Raw genomic sequence first — 22,840 nt, 5'->3', positions numbered from 1 at the left:
AGCCAAAATCACTGCAGATGGTCGTGGGTTTCAAGTAAATAAATTCAGCCATATTACACCAGGGTGTTCTGTAAGAAATTAATATTTCGTAAATTTGACACTAAGTCTAACCCATACACTGTAGGACAACTGCATTGATTTTGTCTAGTTCAGAGCTATGTTCATGTTTGCTTATGCTCACTTCATCAGGGTTTTAGTGTGTATGGATAATGCAACCTTTGGCCATCTTGTGATTTGTCAGGTATACATCTATTTATTTTTGCTTCCATCCCCCAATGTTATCCAGATATCCCATGAGCTAACCAAGGCAGAATGGTGAACACCCCAATTCCTCATAGTCTCAAATCAGAGGCTAAGAAAGCAGCTAAAATTCTGAGGGAGTTCACGGTGCCATCTGCTAAGGCGGGCCCTGACAAACTTATACCCGGTAAGAACAGAAAATTGATCCATTAATTGTTAAAAAGAGCATGTGTTAATCCAGATATATTAATTGTGACATGAAAATTGTTCATAACCAACCTTTTCATAATTGTTAATCTCTTATCTCACAATAATGGTTTTTGCAATATTTCTCAAATAATTGAGAAATATTTTCTCAGTTTTTTCGTTTTCTCATAAATTTTCTCATAAATATTTTCTCATTTCTACCTGTATGTATGTTATATAATATGAAATGCTCTATTACTTTTTATATGTTTTTGGCAGCTGGGTTGATAGCAAAAGCCAGGGGTCTTGCAATTCTGACTGTAGTTAAGGCAGGATTCTTGGTGACGGCCAGGGGAGGCAGTGGTATTGTCATAGCCAAGCTTGATGATGATAGTGAGTGAAATATAATAACATTTTGATTGCTGTGCACAAAACTTACATCAGGGCCTTGGCTTTAATGAAGCTCTGTAACTGAATATCATGTACACATATTAAATGACTGTTAAAGACATAAATGCATAGAAAAAGAAATAATGTACCAGATGAAAGTTGATTTTCTTTGTATGTTACATGCATGTGTATTCTCACTGCTCTTGACCTACACAGATAACTTTAAGTAGTAACCATTACAGCCGTCTCTTTGTTAACATATAGATCTACATGTATATGTTATTTCTACAGCGTGGTCAGCCCCCTCAGCCCTTGGTATTGCTGGTTTGGGAGGAGGTTTCGAGATAGGTGCAGAGGTAAGTGTTTTCATACATACGTACACACATTAAATGTTGGTGTGTGTGGCGGTTTGTGTTTGTTTTGTGTGTCATGACCAGGTACCTGACAAACCAGATTTTGAGGGGAAACCACCTTACCTGAACAGGTACCTGACAAACCTTCTGACAATGACTGAGAAGATCCTAGGGTGAATCGCCTCACCTGACCAAGTGCCTGACAAACCCCTGACATAAATTGAGCAGATCGTGAGGGTAAACCACCTCACCTGCCCAGGTACATGTGTACCTGACCTAAATGGAACCACCTGATAACCTGTAGCTGACAAACCTGACATAAACCCATATGATGACTTAGTCAGCCAGAGACCCATGCAGTTTATATTATTAATGCCTTCACATTCGGTAGTAAAATTCCCTAGAAAACTGAAAATTGGGATATAAAAAAGTTAATTCTGTGTTTTTTTGGTACAAATATTCAAATTTTTGGATAAAGACTGAATTGCATTAGAAAATGTATGCATAGCAACTGTAACATGTGATTTAGCTGCTCACTCGCTATTGTGTACACACTGACAATGTACAAGGCTATGTACGAGTTGTTAAGGTTCCCAGTAAAATCTTGAATAACAAGACTCGTCTTGTTACATCTCTGCAATTGCACAAAGACTGTCATACAAGTGCTACAGCAACGATCAGTCGACTTCCATCGCCAACGGCTGCATCCATGACAAGGCAAAATGAGCATGCTTGTATTCGCTGAAATTAAAAGTAGTCTTTAAATATATTCAAACTTTTTTTGATAAGGTTTAATGGATATAAAACGAAGTGGGAGTCCATCTGCATTTAGTTTGATCAGTTTTCAGTAGGCATTTGCCCGGAAAGTGAAAGAAAAGTAGATACAACATGTGTTGGCTTACAGTGAAGGTCGTTTTGATACACGTTATCCCATTGGCTGTGTGTCTCCTGTGGACCAATGAATGAGCTTGTAACAAATTATGAACTGTATACAACAACGCACTGGCCGTTTGACAACTACGCAATGTTAGCGGTTTCTGACCAGCAACAAAGAACAAATAAAACCGAAAACAGTATAAAGTAAATCATGTTACTTGACTGCTTGAATGATTAGCTCCGATAATGGTGAATTTTTATGTTTTACTTCTGAACTGAACAGCTCAAATGGTGACAGGTCACTTTGCCATTTGATTAAAAGTCGACCTACATATACTTGCTCGCCAGTCAAAGGTCAGTGCGAAAACAAGTGACATCTCTTAGGCTCTTTCAGTACTGTTCACAGTAGGTGCCACTGTCATCTTCTTACATAGTGATAATCCACCCCCCTTTGTTTTAATCTCTGATCCAGATTACGAAGATTTGCGACACCACAGGAAACAAAAGAGGATTACAGCTTCTCTTGATAATACTTGTTTGACATGCTTGAGTCATTTATACATTATAACTCAAAAATTAAACAGTTTCAAGATTTTTTTTTTTTAAATATTTCATTGATCCCATGAATCCATCTTTAAAGTAAAGCCGCAAAAAATAAATTTCAGCGAATAATAAATACTTTACAGTATATAGCTCAACATCTGATCAGAATAAGCCTTGTCTTTTGTGTCTGTAGGCCTATATATGTTTATGGTTTATGTAATAGTTGTTAGTTCATTTTTTTCGTCTAATATTTATAACAACCACACCGGCCCGGATAGCACAGTTGGTAGAGCGTCCGCTTCGGGACCGGTAGATCCAGGATCAATCCTTGATCGAGTCACACCTAAGACTTTAAAAGAGGAAGTTGTAACTTCCTCGCTTGGCGTTCAGCATGAAGGGGATAGTGCAACGACTGGTTGACCCGTATCAGTATAATGGCTCGGGCGGGGCGGCTTACTTGCCTTCGGTAAGTCGTCTCAGTGAAGCAGCACTAAATAAAAGAGCGGTGGAAATCCGTCCTGCAACAAGGAGGCACATTACACATACGTGCACCCTAATGATTCCTTCGTCGTCATATGACTGAAAAATTGTTGAGTACGACGTTAAACCCCAAGCACTCACTCACTCACTCGCTATAACAACCACCAACTGAACATGCATGATTTATAACTGTTTCATTATATACCTCTGAGCAGGATAAGCATTATCTCAGTATTTTGGGCATGTTTAACTTTGATATGGTATTTGTTAGAGCTTTTCTTTCCTTTAATGTAACAACCATCAACTGAATATGCGTCACCATGCTTTATAACTGTGATATTATGCAATGTATATCTCTTATCACGATAATATACTTGTAAAAGTATATGTATGCACTAACAATAAAATGGTGATTAGAAATAAACCTGAAATGAAATTAAATGTTCTTTCTCTTATATATATATATATATATATATATATATATATACATACACGTGTATATCATATATACTTTCACATTCACAAAATTACTGGCAGCTAAAGTGGAATTAAGCTCAATAATACGCTATAGTCGGTGTTTAAAATATAAACTCATTTTGGTCCAGGAAAAAACTCAGGTTTGAGTTTCCAGTTGAAAAAATTTGGTCATCCCACAGTTTTGTTTGTGGAGAAGAATGGGGTTAGTGCGAAGAAAAACCACTGTCTTTTGCCAGGTACCTTACAAGCTTTCTAACTGACAGCAGCAGCCAAACCCATGGAAGCTGGATTCTAGCTTGCAATCGCATTGGTTAAAGGCTAATTGGCAGTATCAAGAAAGATTCTTTAGCGACCTAAGACACATCCATTATAATATAATCAAGAATGTATTGTACGTGGATTCATTATCCCTTTTGTATAATGTTCTTATAGAATGTGTGCTGTTTTATTTTAGGTCACAGACTTCGTAATTATTTTGACTTCCAAAGCAGCGGTGGATGCCTTTTCTAAGGGAGGTAACTTGACTCTGGGGGGTAACTTCACGATAGCAGCTGGCCCGCTGGGACGTAACTTGGAAGGAGATGTGGCAGTTAGAAGTCCTGCAGCTATTTACACTTATTCAAAAACTAAAGGAATATTTGCTGGGATTTCCATAGAAGGCAGTGGGTTGATTGAACGCAAAGATGCAAATAAAAAGTAAGTCAAAATATGTCTGACACATATTTGCTCTAGAGATGTGCTTGTACAATTGTAAATGGGAGGATTGTACACATGGAGAAGCTTTAGATCACTCTTTTAGACCTTTGGTAAGCTGCCTGTTGTGCTCCTGACAGATGCGATTGCCTTCTTTCTGATTCGAAATTTAATTTATGTTGAAGTGATGGTTGTTGCCAAACACATTCTTCAGGACTCGGGAGAAAAGTAAAAAAGATGTCGAAAGAGAAGAGATTGTATACGCCTCCCTAGATAAACTTTATTTTAAATTTGTTAATTGGTTAGAAGTGTTTGAAGGCTGTTCCTCAGAGAAGTATTCCCACATGATCGTGATTTGTATTGCCCTTCTTACCACCTTGTATGAAGCTTGCCTATAATAGTATGATATTCAGTGGGAAACACAGATGACCATCCAGTGGTAAATTTGTGAAAGGTACTCTTCTTATGTTGAGGTTGATGATATATTTTACAGGATATTTTTATGCTTTCATTGCCCTGATTTGAGCTCTACTTGTTACAGGTTTTATGGATGTGAGGGCATTCGAGCATATGAAATCCTGTCAGGTCGAGTTCCTTGTCCGCCAGAGTGCAGTGTTCTGTATGAGGTGTTGAATAAACATGAGGAAATGGCAGAGAAGGCATTACTGGAGATAGCCAAACAAAAGGCTCTGAAACGATCAAACTCCTCTGCTTCCACAAATTCCTCATCCAGATTCCAGGTAAAACATCTGACAAACAAAATGTAAATCTCATTGAAACATGTTAACTCTATAAGTATTAAGATTGCACAATGCAACGTCAGTGAAGTAAATTGTGAAAGGTGAAACATGCAAAAAAAGAGATAAATATTTTACATGTATTTTTTTTTATCCCATCTAAAACATACTATTCCATGCCAAACAGTACGCCAAATGTACATGTCTTTGCATGTCATTTTTAAGATCTGATATACAGATTCTAGGTCAAATTATATATTCCATGAGCTGTGAATTTTATGTGATCTTCAAGGTGTCTGACCTAGTTACTTTTGCCAGTTTCTTGTCTTTAACTCGGTGGCTCATTAGTTTTTAATTTGATTCCAGTTTAAGTATTCGCTTCCTCCGAGCTCTGCCCGGTTTCCACCCACCATAATGCTGGCTGTCGTCGTATAAGTGAAATATTCTTGAGTACGCCATAAAACACCAATCAAATAAATAAATAAATAAGTATTCGCTAGTTTATTCTTTCTGCAGGGACTCAGTTTTAATTCAAAGGATTCACCTAAAAAGGAGAGAGAATCATCAGAGGCACGAATAGTGACAACTCGAACAATTCGATCTCGAGTGGAACAGTCAAAACAGAGTTCTGGGAAGGATAACACCCTAGTGACTACCACTACCACCACCACAACAGTGAAGTCCACTGGCCCTGGGCCCAGCCCTCCAGCGAACAAGGGAGAAAAATCTTACACCATCACTAGTGAGTACATGGCAGTAGCAAGGAAGTAGTTAATACCCATCTGATTCGTCAGTATTGATTGATGTTGTAGCACTTCTTGAAATATTAGTAGACAATAGTTAATATATGCTGTGCTGTATATTTTGTGATCCATTCTATTTTATTTTCTGTGCTGTTCACACAAACTTATTCAGATGATTTGTTGTGAAAAAATATTATGGAAAATAGTTTAGACAAGACTCAATATACTTCTAAGTGTGACAGTTTTTGAGGATGTGATTTGTTTTATTAATCTTTCATGTTTACACACACTTGTCCAAACAAGTTTGTTGTAAAAGATAAATTATGGAAAGTAGTTAATCGAAAAAATGTGATTTAAATTTTCACTGCAGAGCCAATCAGGCATAAGGTCCTTGGTGATAGATAAATAGCTTACCATGTGATCAGTTGCATCAAACTATTATTGTGTATTTTACTCCCATTCACATGATATTTATTAGCCATATATGTAGGGCTATTGTTATGGCATATGGACACAGCCGATGAGCAAACTGGAAATGTCTTTGTTTAAAAATTCCACAGGTGCACTATAGGCAAACTTCTGGCAAGCTAGTGCTCACTAGTACCATGCCTGCACAGAGTTTGACTTGGAATATATGGTAATTTCATGTACGTGTATGCAAAACTCTTTCTTTTTCAGAAAATTTTGGAGATGTCCCTGATCTAGATCAAGATCTGAGTAAGCAGGCAATGCTTGTGAGAGCGTTATACGAGTATACGGGAACTAAACCATGTGACCTCACATTACATCCAGGTATCAATTCCTCCCTCTCACACCATGCAGTTTATAGTATAATGACCAAGAAATACCATGATAGTCATGTCAGGCTAAACTATTTTCCACTAACTATTGCTGTTGACCAATGCATTTAAGATTTCAACATATTTGTGTTGTTCATCAGCTTAAACTATGGCTGCAGGCCTATGGCGACTTTATGTTTCCAGATCATCAGAAAAAAGAGTTTTTGGGTCATGTTGCTGAAGTCGGATGGAGGTTGTGACAAAGCGTTGTCCGTAACTGAAATACTCTACATATGGTACTGCACAAAAGATTCTTGCCTGTGCCATGTAGTAGCATTTAAAATAAAGAAATGAATGAATAAATTTTCTCAATTGTTGCTTAATGCCATGTTCAAGAAGTTTTAACTTACACAGTGGCAGTTGGGCATAGGATTGAGGGATCAGATGATTGAATAAATAAGATATATCAGCCTCATGTATGTCGTTATGTATAATAACTACCTAAAATGGCCGAACATCTGGCCACAAAAGTCCATTTTTAGAGGCAAATATATGTCATAAAATATTGATTTTGGTGCTAAAAGTTACAATTTTCCAGTAGAGTTTCATGTTAGAATGTTCCTAGCAAACTTGAAAACACCTTTCTAAAATCAATAGTCTCAGAATCGGGAAAAATGAGCAAATTAGTCATGGACGAAATTTATGGTCATTGAAGGTATTCCTTTATGTCCATCAAGTGTGTCATTAAATAAGCTTTTATCTCACGTGGTTGATCTTGCCCTCCCCAGGTGATGTGGTAACTGTCCGCACCTACACAGACAGCCAGTTTGATTGGTGGGAGGGAACCTTAGGAAAGAATACAGGCATATTTCCGGCTAACTACGTGGAGGTGCTCACCAGGCACAAGGTGGGCTGATAGCAGACTACAGAAGAGACAGTTGGATGTGGTCAACAGTTGAGCTTTCTGGTGCTGCTTATTGTATACATGTAGCCTATCATTCCTGCAACTATAAAGGTTATGTAACCTACGGAATCTGTAAGTTGTACTAAAATGTTTTGGGACTGTTGAGACGCAGTGGTACAGATGTAGGGTTCAGTGGTACAAATGTGTCACTTTCAATATGACTGCATTTTTGGAAATCAGAAAATTTGGTCAACAAATGTGGGACTTACACGTATTGCTTAAGACGTGAGGACACAATATCACAAATGTGTCACAAACAAATTATACTTCCATTTGATATTCATGTTCTTCTACTTTCGGAAATCACAAAATCTGGTTGAAAAAAGTGGGACTTAGTTGTTGGTGTAGCTGTGGAAGGCATTGGTATAACGTGTCGCCAACAAATGATACTTTCGTTGAAGTTCGTCAAGTTTGGAACTCTCAAAATCCGGTTGACAAGTGTGGGACATAGTTATTGTTTCAGATGTGGAATGTAGTGGTATGCCGTTGGACCATTCATATTCTTCCAGTTCGGAAATCACAAAATCTGACCAACAAATATTTGACTTATTGGTTCAGATGTGGAATGCAGTGGTACAAATGTGTCACAAACAACTGGTACTTCCATTGGACCATTCATACTCTCCAAGTTTGCAAATCACAAAATCTGACCAACAAATATTTGATTTATTGGTTCAGATGTGGAATGCAGTGGTACAAATGCGTCACAAACAAGTGGTACTTCCATTGGACCATTCATATTCTCCAAGTTTGCAAATCACAAAATCTGACCAACAAATATTTGACTTATTGGTTCAGAAGTGGAATGCAGTGGTACAAATGCGTCACAAACAAGTGGTACTTCCATTGGACCATTCATATTCTCCAAGTTTGCAAATCACAAAATCTGACCAACAAATATTTGACTTATTGGTTCAGAAGTGGAATGCAGTGGTACAAATGCGTCACAAACAAGTGGTACTTCCATTGGACCATTCATATTCTCCAAGTTTGCAAATCACAAAATCTGACCAACAAATATTTGACTTATTGGTTCAGATGTGGAATGCAGTGGTACAAATGCGTCACAAACAACTTGTATTTCCATTGGACCATTCATATTCTCCAAGTTTGCAAATCACAAAATCTGACCAACAAATATTTGATTTATTGGTTCAGATGTGGGACTCAATGGTACAAATGCGTCACAAACAAATGGCACTTCCCTTGGACTATTCATGTTCTAAGATAAACAAGTACCATTTTGTTGGCTAACAACTAACCAATGTGGTGGGTGATCTATTGGATACATCATTGGTATCTGTGGCAGCTATAAAAGTGCATGTAACACTACATATGCCTGGTGAATTAGGTCAATTGTAGGCCTGGCCCCAGGATCAGGAACCTGTCTTAGACTTAAGTCAAAACTTCAGTCGTCAAAATTTTGTTTGTTCCTTTCCCTTTTTTTTGTTAGCTGAAACTTGTCGTTCAATAACTTACCCAGAATTTACCCGTTGAAGCAATATTGTGATATGTAACACAAGAAACAACAGTTTTAAGATCATTTTAAATTTTGACTTAAGTTTAAGATCATTTCGTCGTCCACGAGCCTATGTCCTGAAAACTTTCAATGCAGACAGTAAACAAATGCCATGTACATCAAGATAGTGCTAAAAAGAACAACCTTAGAATGTATGTTAATGCCACAACTAAAATCAAAATGAAGTCTGATTATCTTGCCAAGTGTGTTGCGCCCTGTACCACGTTGTACTGAAATGCATGTGGTACAATGAAAATTTTTTGGAATATTTGATTGACATTTGCCACTTTTACACTTTTTTAACATATTACATTTGCTTTGATACTCTTTACTGAATTTGTTAAGTGTACATAATATCATGAGATTGCATACAGATATGACTCATCTATATAATAGAGAGAAGTTGTATTGAATACTTAATTCACCCATGTCATTCTTCGTTTCTTTAAAGAGCTACTTTGGTATCAAAACACCTGTGTCTTAAGAGCAAGGTGAATTGATAAAGACTGGGATAGTCTGAATTGTTCTCCTAAATTGTGAAACTATTGCAGTGAATTAAAACCGATATTGTACGTTTCGTCAGAGTATAAGGAAACAAAGTGTTTCTGACCCTTCCACGTTGCCTGGTGTGACGTCACCCACGAACACATGACGTCATCAGTTGCTGATGTATATTCACAAATGACACTGCCCTTTCAAATGCTCTTGACGTCATCCCAGCATAAAAGCCTTACTCAACATCACATCTGCCTGATTCGTCGTCATACATGATATATTCGGACACGGCCGAAGATTTTGTTTTTCATGGAATATTCAGTTATATGGGTTAATTAGTGTTATTCATCAAAATCCTATTGAAACATAGTGTTGGGCTTACTCTGTAGGATTTCTTTCATATCATTTTAATATTTCTACGCAATTTGTATTCTGACCAGTGGCAGGTTAAACGCAAGTGAAGAGGTCATAGATGAATCCCTGAAATGTGTCCCTCGTGTTGATTTACCTGGCAGTAGTAAAAAAAATTGATCCTATGAGTAGGTTAAATTACACTGTAAATCTGACAGGTAAGGAGGATACAAAACTAGTGATAGGTGGAAAATACCAGTGGAAAGCTAGCATAGCATTCCGCGTACAAAACTTCTGTGATTATCATTGTTAATATGCCTGACAAGCTGTGTGGAAGCTATCAACTCTTAAACTACATATAATTAATTAACCACATGAGGTGAATATTCTGACTTAAATTCAACATGGATATATTGCTATGTGCATTGATGTGCTTGATAAATCTGTCTACATGTATTTCAATCTCTGTTTCATGTTTGTATTCTATCATATGTAAACCTATTGTCAACAATGTGTTTTGCCTTCTGATACTGATGAATGTCTTGAGTGAAATCTCATATTACATGGATTGGCACTGCAGTACTGTATTGTTTTACTGTTGAGCATTTATATTTTGACTAATGAGCGACAAAAGAAAACTGAATGAGGAATGAGGCCGCAATCATTCATGTACACGTATGGCTTTTCATCAAAAGTACCTCTGAATTCATTTCTGCGATACACTGAAATCATAACATTGGAAACTGTACATAAACTAGATGTGCCATTTAATTTTTTTTATTATCATAATTTGTCACAAATTGAATATTAAACAGAATTTGGACCAAAAGCTAATGTTTGCCTGTTATGTTGCCTTGTCCTCATTGTCTAAACATGTTGATAGTGGGAAACAGCAAAATATGTTTATATTGTCACAACTACTCTGGATAATATCATTGACATAAATGAAATATTTATTAGTTTGGTGACTTTTATGTAGGTCATCTGTGATGAGATTCCTCCAGTCATTGTTGTACTAAGCAGAAGCTCGAGAGTTATTCCACAAATCCATTTCTTACTGAAATCAAATTCAAACCCTCGTCACAATGTGTAGTGTACAGTACTAGAAATTGAAGTTTGACACATTTGTGAAGTATATGTCAGCTTAAAGACCATTAAACACTGTCCACAAAAATAGTTTGATTTATTAATGTTTTGGAGGAGTGGGGGGGGGGGAATTTTATCATCCCAGTAAAACGCATTAGGAACTTTGGAGCCTGGTGGTCCTTTCTGACCATATTGGGATGAGTGACCAGGGCATTCTTTGCCTTTAAAATAAAATTATAAGCTTGGCCCAAAAATATTCCATAGCTCAAAATTCTGGTTAACATTTTTGCCTCATTCATAGAATAGGTTTTGTAGAATCAGCCCAATAAAATTAAAGAAAATGAAAAAATTATGACTTTTTTCCTTAGAACAGTTCAAAGGTATGATCCAAAAGTTGACCCTACAGTCTGGTGTGAAAACGCTGCAAATCTTCTAGCTGGAGCACCAGGTCGTTGCTTCTTCACCTATCGGTCTGTCAGGGCAACAGGCATAAAACAACGGACAGACATACCCAGGCAACGATCCCGAACTATTAATCACATGGAATTCACTCTTGCCCGGTTTAAATATACATTCAAGAGGGCCAAACGAAGTGCACTATCTATCGACTATTTGAAAAAAATGCGTATCACGTATCCAAAATATGGCATTGATGATGTCACGTACGAGTTCTGTACTAGTAACATATTCAATCAGGCGCCCGCTTAAGCGATGGTTAGAGCGTGCGGTTCGAAGTCGAGAGACCCCGGGATCAAACCCGGGTCGGTTCATACCAAAGACTTTAAAAATGGTACTTGCTCCTGCCTCGCTTGGCCTTCAGCATTGAGATGTTACACCAAGGAAACACGACTGGATTGGTCGGTCTCAGCCTAATGTGACTTCAGTGTTGGCAGCACATTGACGGAATGGACCCGCCCTGCCACAAGAAGACGCAATCCTATAATGACTCCTCGTCGTCATATGACATTGTTTTAACGACATAAAACCCCAAGCATACATAAAATCCAAAATGCACAGGTGCATTGGACTGCCCTCGGTGGTACAGGTTTGTGAGTTGGAGAAGGATATATACTTAAACCTGTGTGTAGCTCATCTGTCGGTATACAAATAGGTCAGTAGAGGTAGATCTTTTCATATATGTGACCACATATAGGCCAACTCACCGCTAATGCAGATCGCTTCCATTTGTGTGACTGGAAGAATCTTTGGTATTTGGAATTGAAAAAGGAATGTCATTAAGAAGTTGATCTGAAGCAAGTTTGTATTATATGGGCTTTTGGCAATGCCTGCTACGGAAATTCAAGGCCGTTTGATGGTGTTCCAAATCTAAGCGAATAACGAATGTCAAGCTTTGGATAACTAACCGACGTTGTCAGTAATCGTAGATGAGAAACATTATTCTGCGGTCGACGGGGTCTAAATAATATAGGGTGTATTGAAAAACTCGTATTGCTAAACTGGATGTACATATGTACGCAGATGACAAAAACTGGCAATGGAGAGCATACTTTATGAGAACCTTTGGTCAAGAAGCAGGTGGGCGACGTGTAAACATATATACCGAGAAGACATATTTACCTTAACTCCTGCAAAACCGTCAAGTGGCCTGTATATATGTCTACAGGCATACTCCCACAACAATCTCCCAGGCTCTCTTCGCATGTTTGCTTCTTTATGTTATATCATACACCAATCAGCTCTGCAGCTCCTTCTTGTCAATCTATCATTGAACTGAACATTGGATCTTCACATTCTTCTTAGAAAAAAAAACACTAAAACGAGCCATATAACCAGAAATAAAATCACATACAGTTTCTGTTATTGTCAGTCAGAAACCCAAGACTTATGGGGTCCGAAAGACAAGACTTAGGTGTCAAGGCACACAATTTGGGGGCCTGGAAAAAACTAAATTTTAATGGCCCGAAACTCAAGATTTGGCTCAGGCGATTGCAGCACTGGCTTGTTGCGACTATCAGGCCCTTGGCCAATGACATCGTGTATTCTAGTCCAGCTCTCCCTGTTGCGGCCGAGGCCTGGAATCAGGAGGCTTACCAGGCACCAGGTGAAGGGCCAGCGGGTTATCCCGGGCATTCTGGTTTCCGCCATCCATAAACTATCATAAAGTGATTAATGAATGAAATAAATAAATACAAGATTTGTTTAAATTGCATGAAGGCCAAGTAGTAGCTCTTTGGAATAAATTTTATCCACAAAGTCTCGAAATACAAAGAAGCATATACAATCGCATTGGAGGGCCCTCCAGATGTATGACATCAGCGTTGAAAGACTGTATCATCACTGCAAGAATTAGGATCGCGTCATGGCCGAATGGATAAGACAGTTGGATTTTAATCGCTATAGGACACATGAGGTGCGTGTCCGTTTGCTGGACATTAATGTGTGTGTTGCGATCAGAAGCCCTATATGCAAGGTTATTGTTCTGTATATAAAGGTTATATTTGTGAGGGACCCTTGAGTACGGCGTAAAACACGAACCAAGTAAATAAATAAAATGTATATATAGAAATAACGAGTGATAACGAATGATTCGGATATAGGGTTGTTGTCCACTAGGATGTATGTGTCTTGGATAGGTGCACGTCTATATATAGGCCAATAAAAATAAGTCTGTTGGTAAGCCGATACCAACTGCCAAGTTTGAACATGTTACAAGGGCACACAACCGTTTCCTACAATTAATACAAAATATAAAACAGACAAATGCATGGATGACGCCATAATGGGCAGCCACTCGCACATGACATAGGTACACAATGACTTTTATATGACAAAGCCACGTTTTCCGATAGTGTAATAACACTGGGTTTGTTGTCAACTGCAACACCCCGATATCAATTCCCGACACTACAAGTTTACAACATCGAATGACGTACATCTGCCAGCTTACAAGCGAAACTGGAGTCCATTTATAGTTCGCTTATCAGGCCAAATGCGTACGTCCTTGAGATTTAATTATGTAAACGTCAATTGTGTATGTATGTGGGTAAAGTATTATACCAGAATGTCGAATGTTGCCAAATGTCGGTGATATCCCGAGCTAGCAATCCGGTATAAGTTAAAAATTCTTAATTGAGAAGGCATAGCCTTAAGTAATTAACATTCAAATAAATAAATGCCAGAGATGACCCAAAGATGAGATCATTAAAGTCTGGTAACATTGTTTCAATGTTAGGTCTTCATGTTTGTGTCCAGTGTCTTGTTATACTACTTTTTGTTATCTAGAAAATACAATGAAGTATGTAGACTCATGTTGTTGTGCATACCCTGCTGAATTAATATTCTAACATATTTGGTGTACATGGCATTCTAACTTTCAACAATTAAGCGATTTTCAACAATTAAGCGACTTAAGCTTAATCATTCAACTAAATGAACCATAAGCGGATGACTTGGGATTTTAAGTGCGAATCCAATTACATGCCTATATATATATATATATATATATATATATATATATATATATATAGGCATGTAATTGGATCTCTCTATATATATATGGCTCTGTACTCGCTCAACTCCATCTTTGATTAGCTCCTCAATCATATATATATATATATATATATATATATATATATATATATATATATATATATATATATATGATTAATACAGGTAATGATAGTCCGGTGGCGTCGGGTACCCCTACTTTTCAAGGAGGCCAGATGTGATTGCCCTCACTCCACATCAAACAGATTAAGTCTCTACATGATTGATTCTTATTTATGTATAACTTCGTCGGGCGAAATACACAACTTTGGCTATACTATGCAATTCACAGCCAAATACTCTTTGGTTTTCACAAACATCTTGAAGTTAGAACGTACTTAAAATTTTTGGAGTGAAATGAAATTTCTTCGTTTTCTGTCAATCGCATACGGCTCCTGTGTAGGAGGCCAAAGACGCTCATCTTAAGAAATATTACGCATGGAACCAAGACTCCTAAACTCGGCCCCCAGACTTTCAACCTTTTAAATTTTTGACAGTTTTCGGCTCCGTCCTCTGTTAGACCCCACACCTCGGGGCACCAATTAACTTTCAGTGGCTGAAATCTCGTCTATACATCAATCTAGAGGTCCCTGGACCATCGCCTAACGTGATCAGACTTTTAAACAGCCTCTCCCCACCGACCCATCACTTTTAATCTTAAAATTTTTGTAGCCATGTCGCTTCTATGGTTCTGTACTCGTTCAACTCCATCTTTGAGTAGCTCCTCAATAATACGTTTATATGACAATCTAAGGTTGCTATTGCGATTTAACCTGTAATTTTCAGTTCGCCACTTTTAAGGCTATGTATAGCCTTCATCTCTCGATGACACAAACGACGGAGATCTCATCGACGGCAATCTACAGGTACAATCGCGGAGCTTCGGGAGTCTATAGGCGGCCCCTGGACACTCCCTCAATGTGTTGAGATATAGTTGCCCCATCATTAAGAAAACGCAGTGTGACCGAGATAACGTTGGAAGAGACGTGAAAAGGTACATGTATGCAAGCAACAAGCAATCATGCAAATCAAACTAGAGAAAGAATGTTTTTGCAATAAGATATTCATATATATATATATATATATATATATATATATATATATATATATATATATATATATATATATATTTATATATATATAGGATTAATACAGGTATTGATAGTCCGGTGACGTCGGGACCGCGGGTGTCGCCAGGGACCCAGGTGTTGATCAATTAATTGAAAGGTTGTTGCATATTTTATCACCTATATGATGTCGGTCATTTTTATGGGTGATTGGGGTAAATGGAGTGGCCGGCGTATCACGCACTGGCGAACTTCCTTAAGATTATCCTATCAAACGCCTTCACTCAAAGTTTCTTAAGGTTAACAATGAGTATAGTTCTCTTGTTAGTGAATATGGACCGAGCGTCCAGAATCACGGGTACTCTGCTTCATCATTATGTCTATAATTTTGCTTAACCCGGGGCTATATATATATATATTTATCGTGTTGAATTATATACGTCGTCAAGTTGGAGCGGTTGCAATCAAAACGCCACTGTGATATATGTTTTATTATCGACAACTTATATACTAGCATGGTGCACGATTTGAATACTGATTTCACTCATTCCCAAAGAACAAACCTAGCGCCTTTTCAACATCATTGAAAACTGTTTCTCTTTGCATAATTCCGCCCTAATTCCTTACTTCAAATACTTTCTTAGCTGGTAGCATATGTTAAACGTCGCTTTTAGAATTGATCTTGCGATTGTTGACCTGGGACATCCTTATTGGTTGACGGCTGGTATATGAATTGGTCTATGGGCCAGACGTGATATTGGTACGACCTGAGGTGGCCCAACCCAGTTGGTATTAACATGTTCATAGGGTCAGCAGAAGTAAATTAAGAAATGATAGCCTCTCTGCAATGGCAGCTTTATCACACATCTTGATAAAATGAAAAATCACTTTATAGGTGGATGTGCAAATTACAAAAAGCAAGAGAAACGTCAATACATCGTGGACAGTTTCTTGCACTGCGTAACCGGCCCCGATAGCACAGTTGGTAGAGCGCCCGCTTCGGGAGCGGTAGACCCAGGGTCACTCCTGGATCGAGTCACACCTAAGACCTTAAGAGAGGCAGTTGTAACTTCCTAGCGTTCAGCATGAAAGGGATAGTGCAACGACTGAGACGCCTTACTTGCACTAGAAGCAGCACTAGACAAAAGAGCGGTGGAAATCTGTCCTGCAACAAGGAGGCACATTACATGAACTCTAAGGATTTCTTCGTCGTCATATGACTGAAAAATGTTAAGTACGACGTTAAACCCCAAGCACTCACTCTTGCACTGGGGCCGACACCCCGCCTTCCATACCAGATCTATTAGGTGAACGTTCAGTTGACTTGTATATTTACATGTACAAGATTTACATGTATAGATTTTCAAGGTTTATTGAAGGGGGCATAACCCATACTAAGCTACCCATCTGTGAGGGTTATCATATCAACTAAAGGCATGTATCAACTTAAAAATAGCAAGGGGATTTCTCCATCCTGGATGATACCAATATGTGAAATTTTGGGTGGCCCATGGACTAAATGTCTGTTTCCATGCATACACTATAATATAATGTTTGCTGAGACGTCACGCTATTGTCTGCGTAGTTGATTCTACCTCGTCATAGGTCCACGTAACAGCGAAAATCACATGAGATTGCGCTCTGGAACTTACACATCAGTGCGCTGAACAACTTTACAGTGCAGTCGCATGTTCACAGCTGACCAGCGGTAGCTGTTGCCTACATTAAGTCGGTTGGTTGAGTAGACCGTGTCGCTGACTAACCCGACTTTCTGTGGTAGACCCTTGTTTTGCCCTAATTTTCTCGAAGAGAAAAGCAAATATTATTGAACAAGCAGTCCTTGTTAAGCTTGAACAAGGAACTCCGTCGCCGCGTGTCCGTGACTGATCTCATTAGAGATTGATATGTTATGTCTGCTATTGCATAACCATCTGGTCAAACCTCTGTATTGTTCTGCTGAAGGGCGTGTCTTTTCTAAATACAATGAGCATTCCCCCGTCCACAAGTTCTATCCCACCGGGTATGGACGAAAATCAAGTCTTAAGCAGTGAGAAAGATCCTGATGTAACGTTTGTCACACAGCCTGAGAGGTGCACTGCTGTTGATAGCAATATTGCACGAAATGAACAATGTGATGTCGGCCTCTGCTGTCGATAATAAACAGCAAAAAGAGAGCTTGTCTTTACTGGCCACACCTGTTGCAAAAATGAGTGAGGCTTGGTCTCAATTAAGTCGGACGAGCCTGTGAGTAAAAAAACTCACAGAAATGAACCGGACATACATATACTTACCTCGGTTTCTGGGGTGTTTAGTCTGATGTCGTTCCAGCAGCTGATGACAGTGACGCCACCATTGATCTGGGCCTGAATTAATCAACTGTTTCGATAAATAACGATACCATAGCTGATACTGACCTATTGGCAAATAGAAAATGACCTCGACAATAATGAGAAGAAAGGACCAAAAACTGACGCCAAATTGGCAGTAATAATTGATAATCGTGGACTAATACACTGACGAGAAGCTACAAGCTAAACTTTAAAAATATGCCAGATCAGAAAACTGAGAAATTTGCAGCGCAAATTGTAAACCCATCACCATGGCGAAAATTACCGGCCTTGGCAAAGCGCAAGGATTTGCGCCATGTTAATGTGCAAAAATCTGTCCTGAGGGCCTCTATTACTGTTGCCCAACTAACCAAACTAACTGGTTTAGAGGCCAAGTACTCAACAACTATTCCCATGGCAACTGACGCTTTAGCTTTCTTAGGGCACGCGACTTTTAACATTTCTCTGAAAAGAAGGGACGCAATTAAACCATCACTAGGTCGTGAATAGGCTGGAATATGAACTCAGGGTCTACCACTGACTGATTTGCTCTTTGAGGACAATCTTCCTCAAACTGTGAAGGAATCTGATAAGATAGGCTAAACTGCTGTGGACAATGAGAAAACCCGAAAAGACGTGCCTGGGAAGGCCAAGGGCTACAACAACGCCAATAAACAATGCGCACAGTACCAGGCAAGAAAGTCTTTTTTAGGCAAGCGGTACAGCAACAAACGGTACCGGTACCACCGGACAGAAAGTAAACTCCGATAACAGCTTACCTGTTTTGCAGGTAAGTAAATTACATACTTGGTGAACAAAGCTATGTTTTTTTCAGGCTGGCAGAATAAGCGAGTATATTCAAAAGTGGATGGAAATCACATTCGTTCCGGAAATCCTGACAATTGTTACAGGTGTTGACACTGAGTTTTAGAGGATACTAGTACTCAATCAGTATTAACTCTTCTCATGAAGCTTCTCATGAAGCTAGTTGGAGAGAGTGTCTCATCACAGACTGCGAAATATTATGCGAGTAATATTATCCAAATTACTGGATAAACTTGATGACAAGTTTACTGGATGACAGGAATGAGTTTGTATCACCTATTTTTGTTACACCCAAAACAGATGGATCATTTAGACTAATTTTAAATTTAAAACGTCTGATTGCTTTTGTCACTTTCCGCCACTTTAAGATGCATTCACTTCAGTCAGCCATTAGTCTAATGACACCAAATTGCTATATGGCATCCCTTGATCTCAAACATGCCTACTATTCGGTCAGTGTATCAAAGGTATACAGAAAATACTTAAAGTTTAGTTGGAAAAATTGGCTATATATCAATATACCTGCTTGCCTAATGGCCTGACGTGATGTCGTCGCATGTTTACCAAACTGGTGAAGCCAGTTTTAGCCACGCTGCACCAAAAGGCTTGCTTTTCCACAGGATACATAGATGATACGTTTTTACAAAGTGGTTCTTTCCAGGACTGTTGTGAAAATTTTGAGGAAACTGTTAAACTGTTTGATGCCTTAGGATATGTTGTACGTCCAGAAAAGTTTTTACGCCATCTCAGCCTCTGGTATATATTGGCTTCATACTCAATTCTAAAGATATGACAATGAAACTTACCCCAGAGAAATGTAATTATTTAAAATGTGAAAATGAAAAGCCTTTGCTCTCTACTTCTCCATCCATCAGAGATGTGGCCAAAGCTACTGGGATACTGGTATCTAGTATTCCAGGTGTCAAGTACTGGCCTCTGCGTTATTGCTGACTTGAATACGACAAAACGGCCCAATCTAATGGTAAACAATTAGAATTTTGACAAGAAACTGTTTATATCCAATGACGCCAAGTTGGAGCTTCCGTGGTGGTGCAAGAACCACCACGGAATCTCTCCCCCTGAAATCAAAATCCATACCGATTCGTCGATAAAGGGGGGGGGGGCGCAGTAGGTGACTTGTCTACGGGTGGTCCACTGGACCCCGCAGGAAGTAAAGAACCATATTAACTAACCTGAACGTCTGATAGAGAACAAGCATTTCCGATTGCTCATGGATAATACAACTGCAGTAGCCGCAATACACCACGTGGCCACAAGCCTTTCCCTTAAGTCTAATGACATATGTGCCAAGATTTGGAACTGTTTGGCTCAGTAGTAGTCATGTACGTGGGGTAGAAAATTTGCTAGCTGACAGGGAATCTAGAAACCATAATTCAAATGTTGCATGGAAGGTAAAAAATCAGATGTTAACCAAGATGTTTATCTTTTCGCATCTAGAATAAACTACCAAATGCCAAAATATGTCCTATAGACCTGACCCAAACGCATTCGCTGTTGATGCATTTTCTTTGTGCTGGAGTGCTTTTGACATATGCTTTTCCACCCTTCTGTTTGATTAGTAGGGTTCTAGTGAAGGTGGATCAGGAGATGTCCACAGGTATGCTGTTGCTGCCAAGATGGTGCACTCAAGTATGGTATCCGAAGATGTTAGTTAGGGGAAATGACTGTCGTTGCCGGCGGGACCAACATCTGTCCACCCTCTCAACCAGAAAATAACTCTTATGGTAGGTCACTTCTCCCGAGACGTATCTTGTATTGGCGTAATGGCACAATTTGGTGCCAATGGAAACATTGATCCGATTTCGTCACCTGAATGAGGCCGTTAATTTTCTTGATAAGCTGGCGGCAGATGGACTTGGCTATAGCGCTGTAAACACAGTTAAGTTCGCTTTGTCATCAGTTCTGCTTCTACCAAAATGATTAGGTATTTGTCACCCATCCTCTAGTGAAGACACTGATGAAAGGTATATTTGAAAGAAATCCTTCTCTACCTCGCCATTCCAGTACATGGGATGTGGGTATAGAGTTTAAGTACTAGCGTCTATTGTCTCCTCCCGACAAGCCCAGGCTTAAGGAATTGACTTTAAACGTGACAGCACTCTGGTTTTTAATAATAGTACAGCGCTACCAGGCTCTTCAGTTATTGAAAACTGAGAACGTGGTTGTGAGAAACAAGATGTGTTTTTATGTTAAAGCTTTGCTCAAGACAAGAAAACCAGGTAAAACCCTGAAACCAATAGAGATTGTCATATGAGCCAGATGTTACTCTTTGTGTTGTTACCTATTTGAGAGAATACATTGAAAAGACAAAGGTCTTTCGAGGTTGTAATTCACAACCATTTTTAAGTTATCAAAAACCTCATATACCTGTCTCCAGAGAAAGGATTTCACGTTGGATCAAATCTGTGTTGACAAATGCTGGAATTGATGTGGAGATATTTCGAGCTCACAGCTCTAGAGCAGCCTCGGTATGGAAAGCATATAACATTTCTGTCTCCTTGAAATTAATTCTCTCCGGTGCTGGCTGGCAGTCGGAGAAAACTTTTGCAAAATTTATGAAAAATCTCTTGAAAAGCAAAAAAAGTTTGGTTGCAAATTCTGGATTTTGCAATAGGTTCGTAAATAGACTGTGTATGCTACCTTGGCTGGAAATATGTGATCTTCCAGGTGCTGACCGTGTTACGTTTGTCTTTTCTCAATAACGTCCTGAGAGCAGTATATGCTCTTTCGGCAATGTCATATGTGAGAAATAAATCTTGATTGGTGTATCTTGTCCCTTATGCCGACATTTCTCGTGGCCACAGGCTCTAAAGTCTCACGTTCTTTCCGATGTGACGCTGACCTTTGACGAGGTAGAATTAAACAAATAAACGAGACTTACCTGTACCTTGAAATTCAAACTTACAGGTAAGCCTCGATTAATTGTTTAATTATTTTTCAAAAATCCATGCTTGTGAGTTTGTGGTTTGAGTGGTGATGGGTTACGACTTGTACCACCTGAGTGCGCCTTCGACTGGTATGCGGTAGAGATACATTCAAACTCACGAACACAAGGCTTTAAACCATTCCAATATCCCACTGAGCTTTCTAGGAAGACCATGCAACCTTCTCCTTTAAGACGTTTGTTGATACGTCATTCCTATGTCTAACCGATCACAAGAATGTTATATATGAGGGTCCATTCGTTTCCGATCAATGTGAAATTCATTTTTTTAAGAGTTTCCTTCTTCGCCTTCATTTCAAATACACCAAATGTTGCCAGTGTGAGAAAAGGTAGAGTATTGTCATTAATTCTCCTAGGCACAAATATGAACTGCTAAGTGAATTGGTGGGTCTAATTTGTGGCATTCTGATTACGAACATGGCCTGGTTGTGTCAATGTAAGAGAGATTGTAGAACCTGTTATCAGACTTCCCTAGATTATATATAAGCTTCAATCAATTCAGATTTACTTTCCCACATAACTAATCATAGACCAGTCAATGTCGGTAATTTTACACACCCAGTAGTAATCTCTGTAAAGTACAATCGAGTGGACTCCCAGTGGCTATCGTTTTTTGTCCTAAAACTTCATGTAACATTATCACGAAAAATCAACCATTTATATTCCACTATGTAAGTAATGCGGCTCACCCGGCTCGAAAGAGCATTCATTGACGCTAATTGTGATGTAAGGCTTTTTTAATTATTTTTTTTAAATGCACCGCACGATTCTTGAAAACAGAATCGATAGTTGTTACGTTACAGCAAACACGTTAAGTAGGAGAAACAACTCGCAACAGTTGATTCTTCTTCTTTTTCAACAGTTGCTCGTCTCCACTACATAATTATACGAACGTCGTCTACCACTTTTATTGTCATCAAGACCCTTGCGAAGTGGCGAGAGTGCAGGCCACAGACTTATCTATAATACAATATAATCTTAGGTTTATTACCGCATTTAAGATCACTATACTGCGAGGTCATTGCGTTAAGGAGTAGTTTATTTCATTTGGATCCAAGCATGCAGGACCTACCAAAAAATGCAAATAATCCAAAATATTAACGTCAGTCACTATTTAAGGCCATGTTTCACTAAAAAACATAATCATAATTTCAACAGAAAGTCTGAGTGATGCTAATGTATTCTACTATTACAACACGATAATGTGTCATATTCCACATAAAAAAAATCTGTATGG

At 38.7% G+C, this 22,840-nt stretch overlaps 1 protein-coding gene across 1 annotated transcript; it reads left to right on the top strand.

The window, feature by feature from the left end:
* The first annotated feature begins 286 nt into the window (after window positions 1–286).
* Window positions 287–10,288, top strand: LOC135466781 (SH3 domain-containing YSC84-like protein 1). Its single transcript, XM_064744461.1, is given in 8 exon segments — window positions 287–427; window positions 706–838; window positions 1,106–1,172; window positions 4,000–4,241; window positions 4,780–4,978; window positions 5,492–5,717; window positions 6,397–6,510; window positions 7,286–10,288. Coding segments are annotated over 8 exon segments (1,224 nt in total). The 5' UTR covers window positions 287–312; the 3' UTR covers window positions 7,414–10,288.
* Window positions 10,289–22,840: the final 12,552 nt, after the last annotated feature.

The sequence above is a fragment of the Liolophura sinensis genome, chromosome 6, assembly GCF_032854445.1.
Source record: "Liolophura sinensis isolate JHLJ2023 chromosome 6, CUHK_Ljap_v2, whole genome shotgun sequence".
Lineage (NCBI taxonomy): Eukaryota > Metazoa > Mollusca > Polyplacophora > Chitonida > Chitonidae > Liolophura > Liolophura sinensis.
The sequence above is the reverse complement of the archived record's forward strand: the minus strand, read 5'-3'. Positions and strand labels throughout refer to the sequence as shown.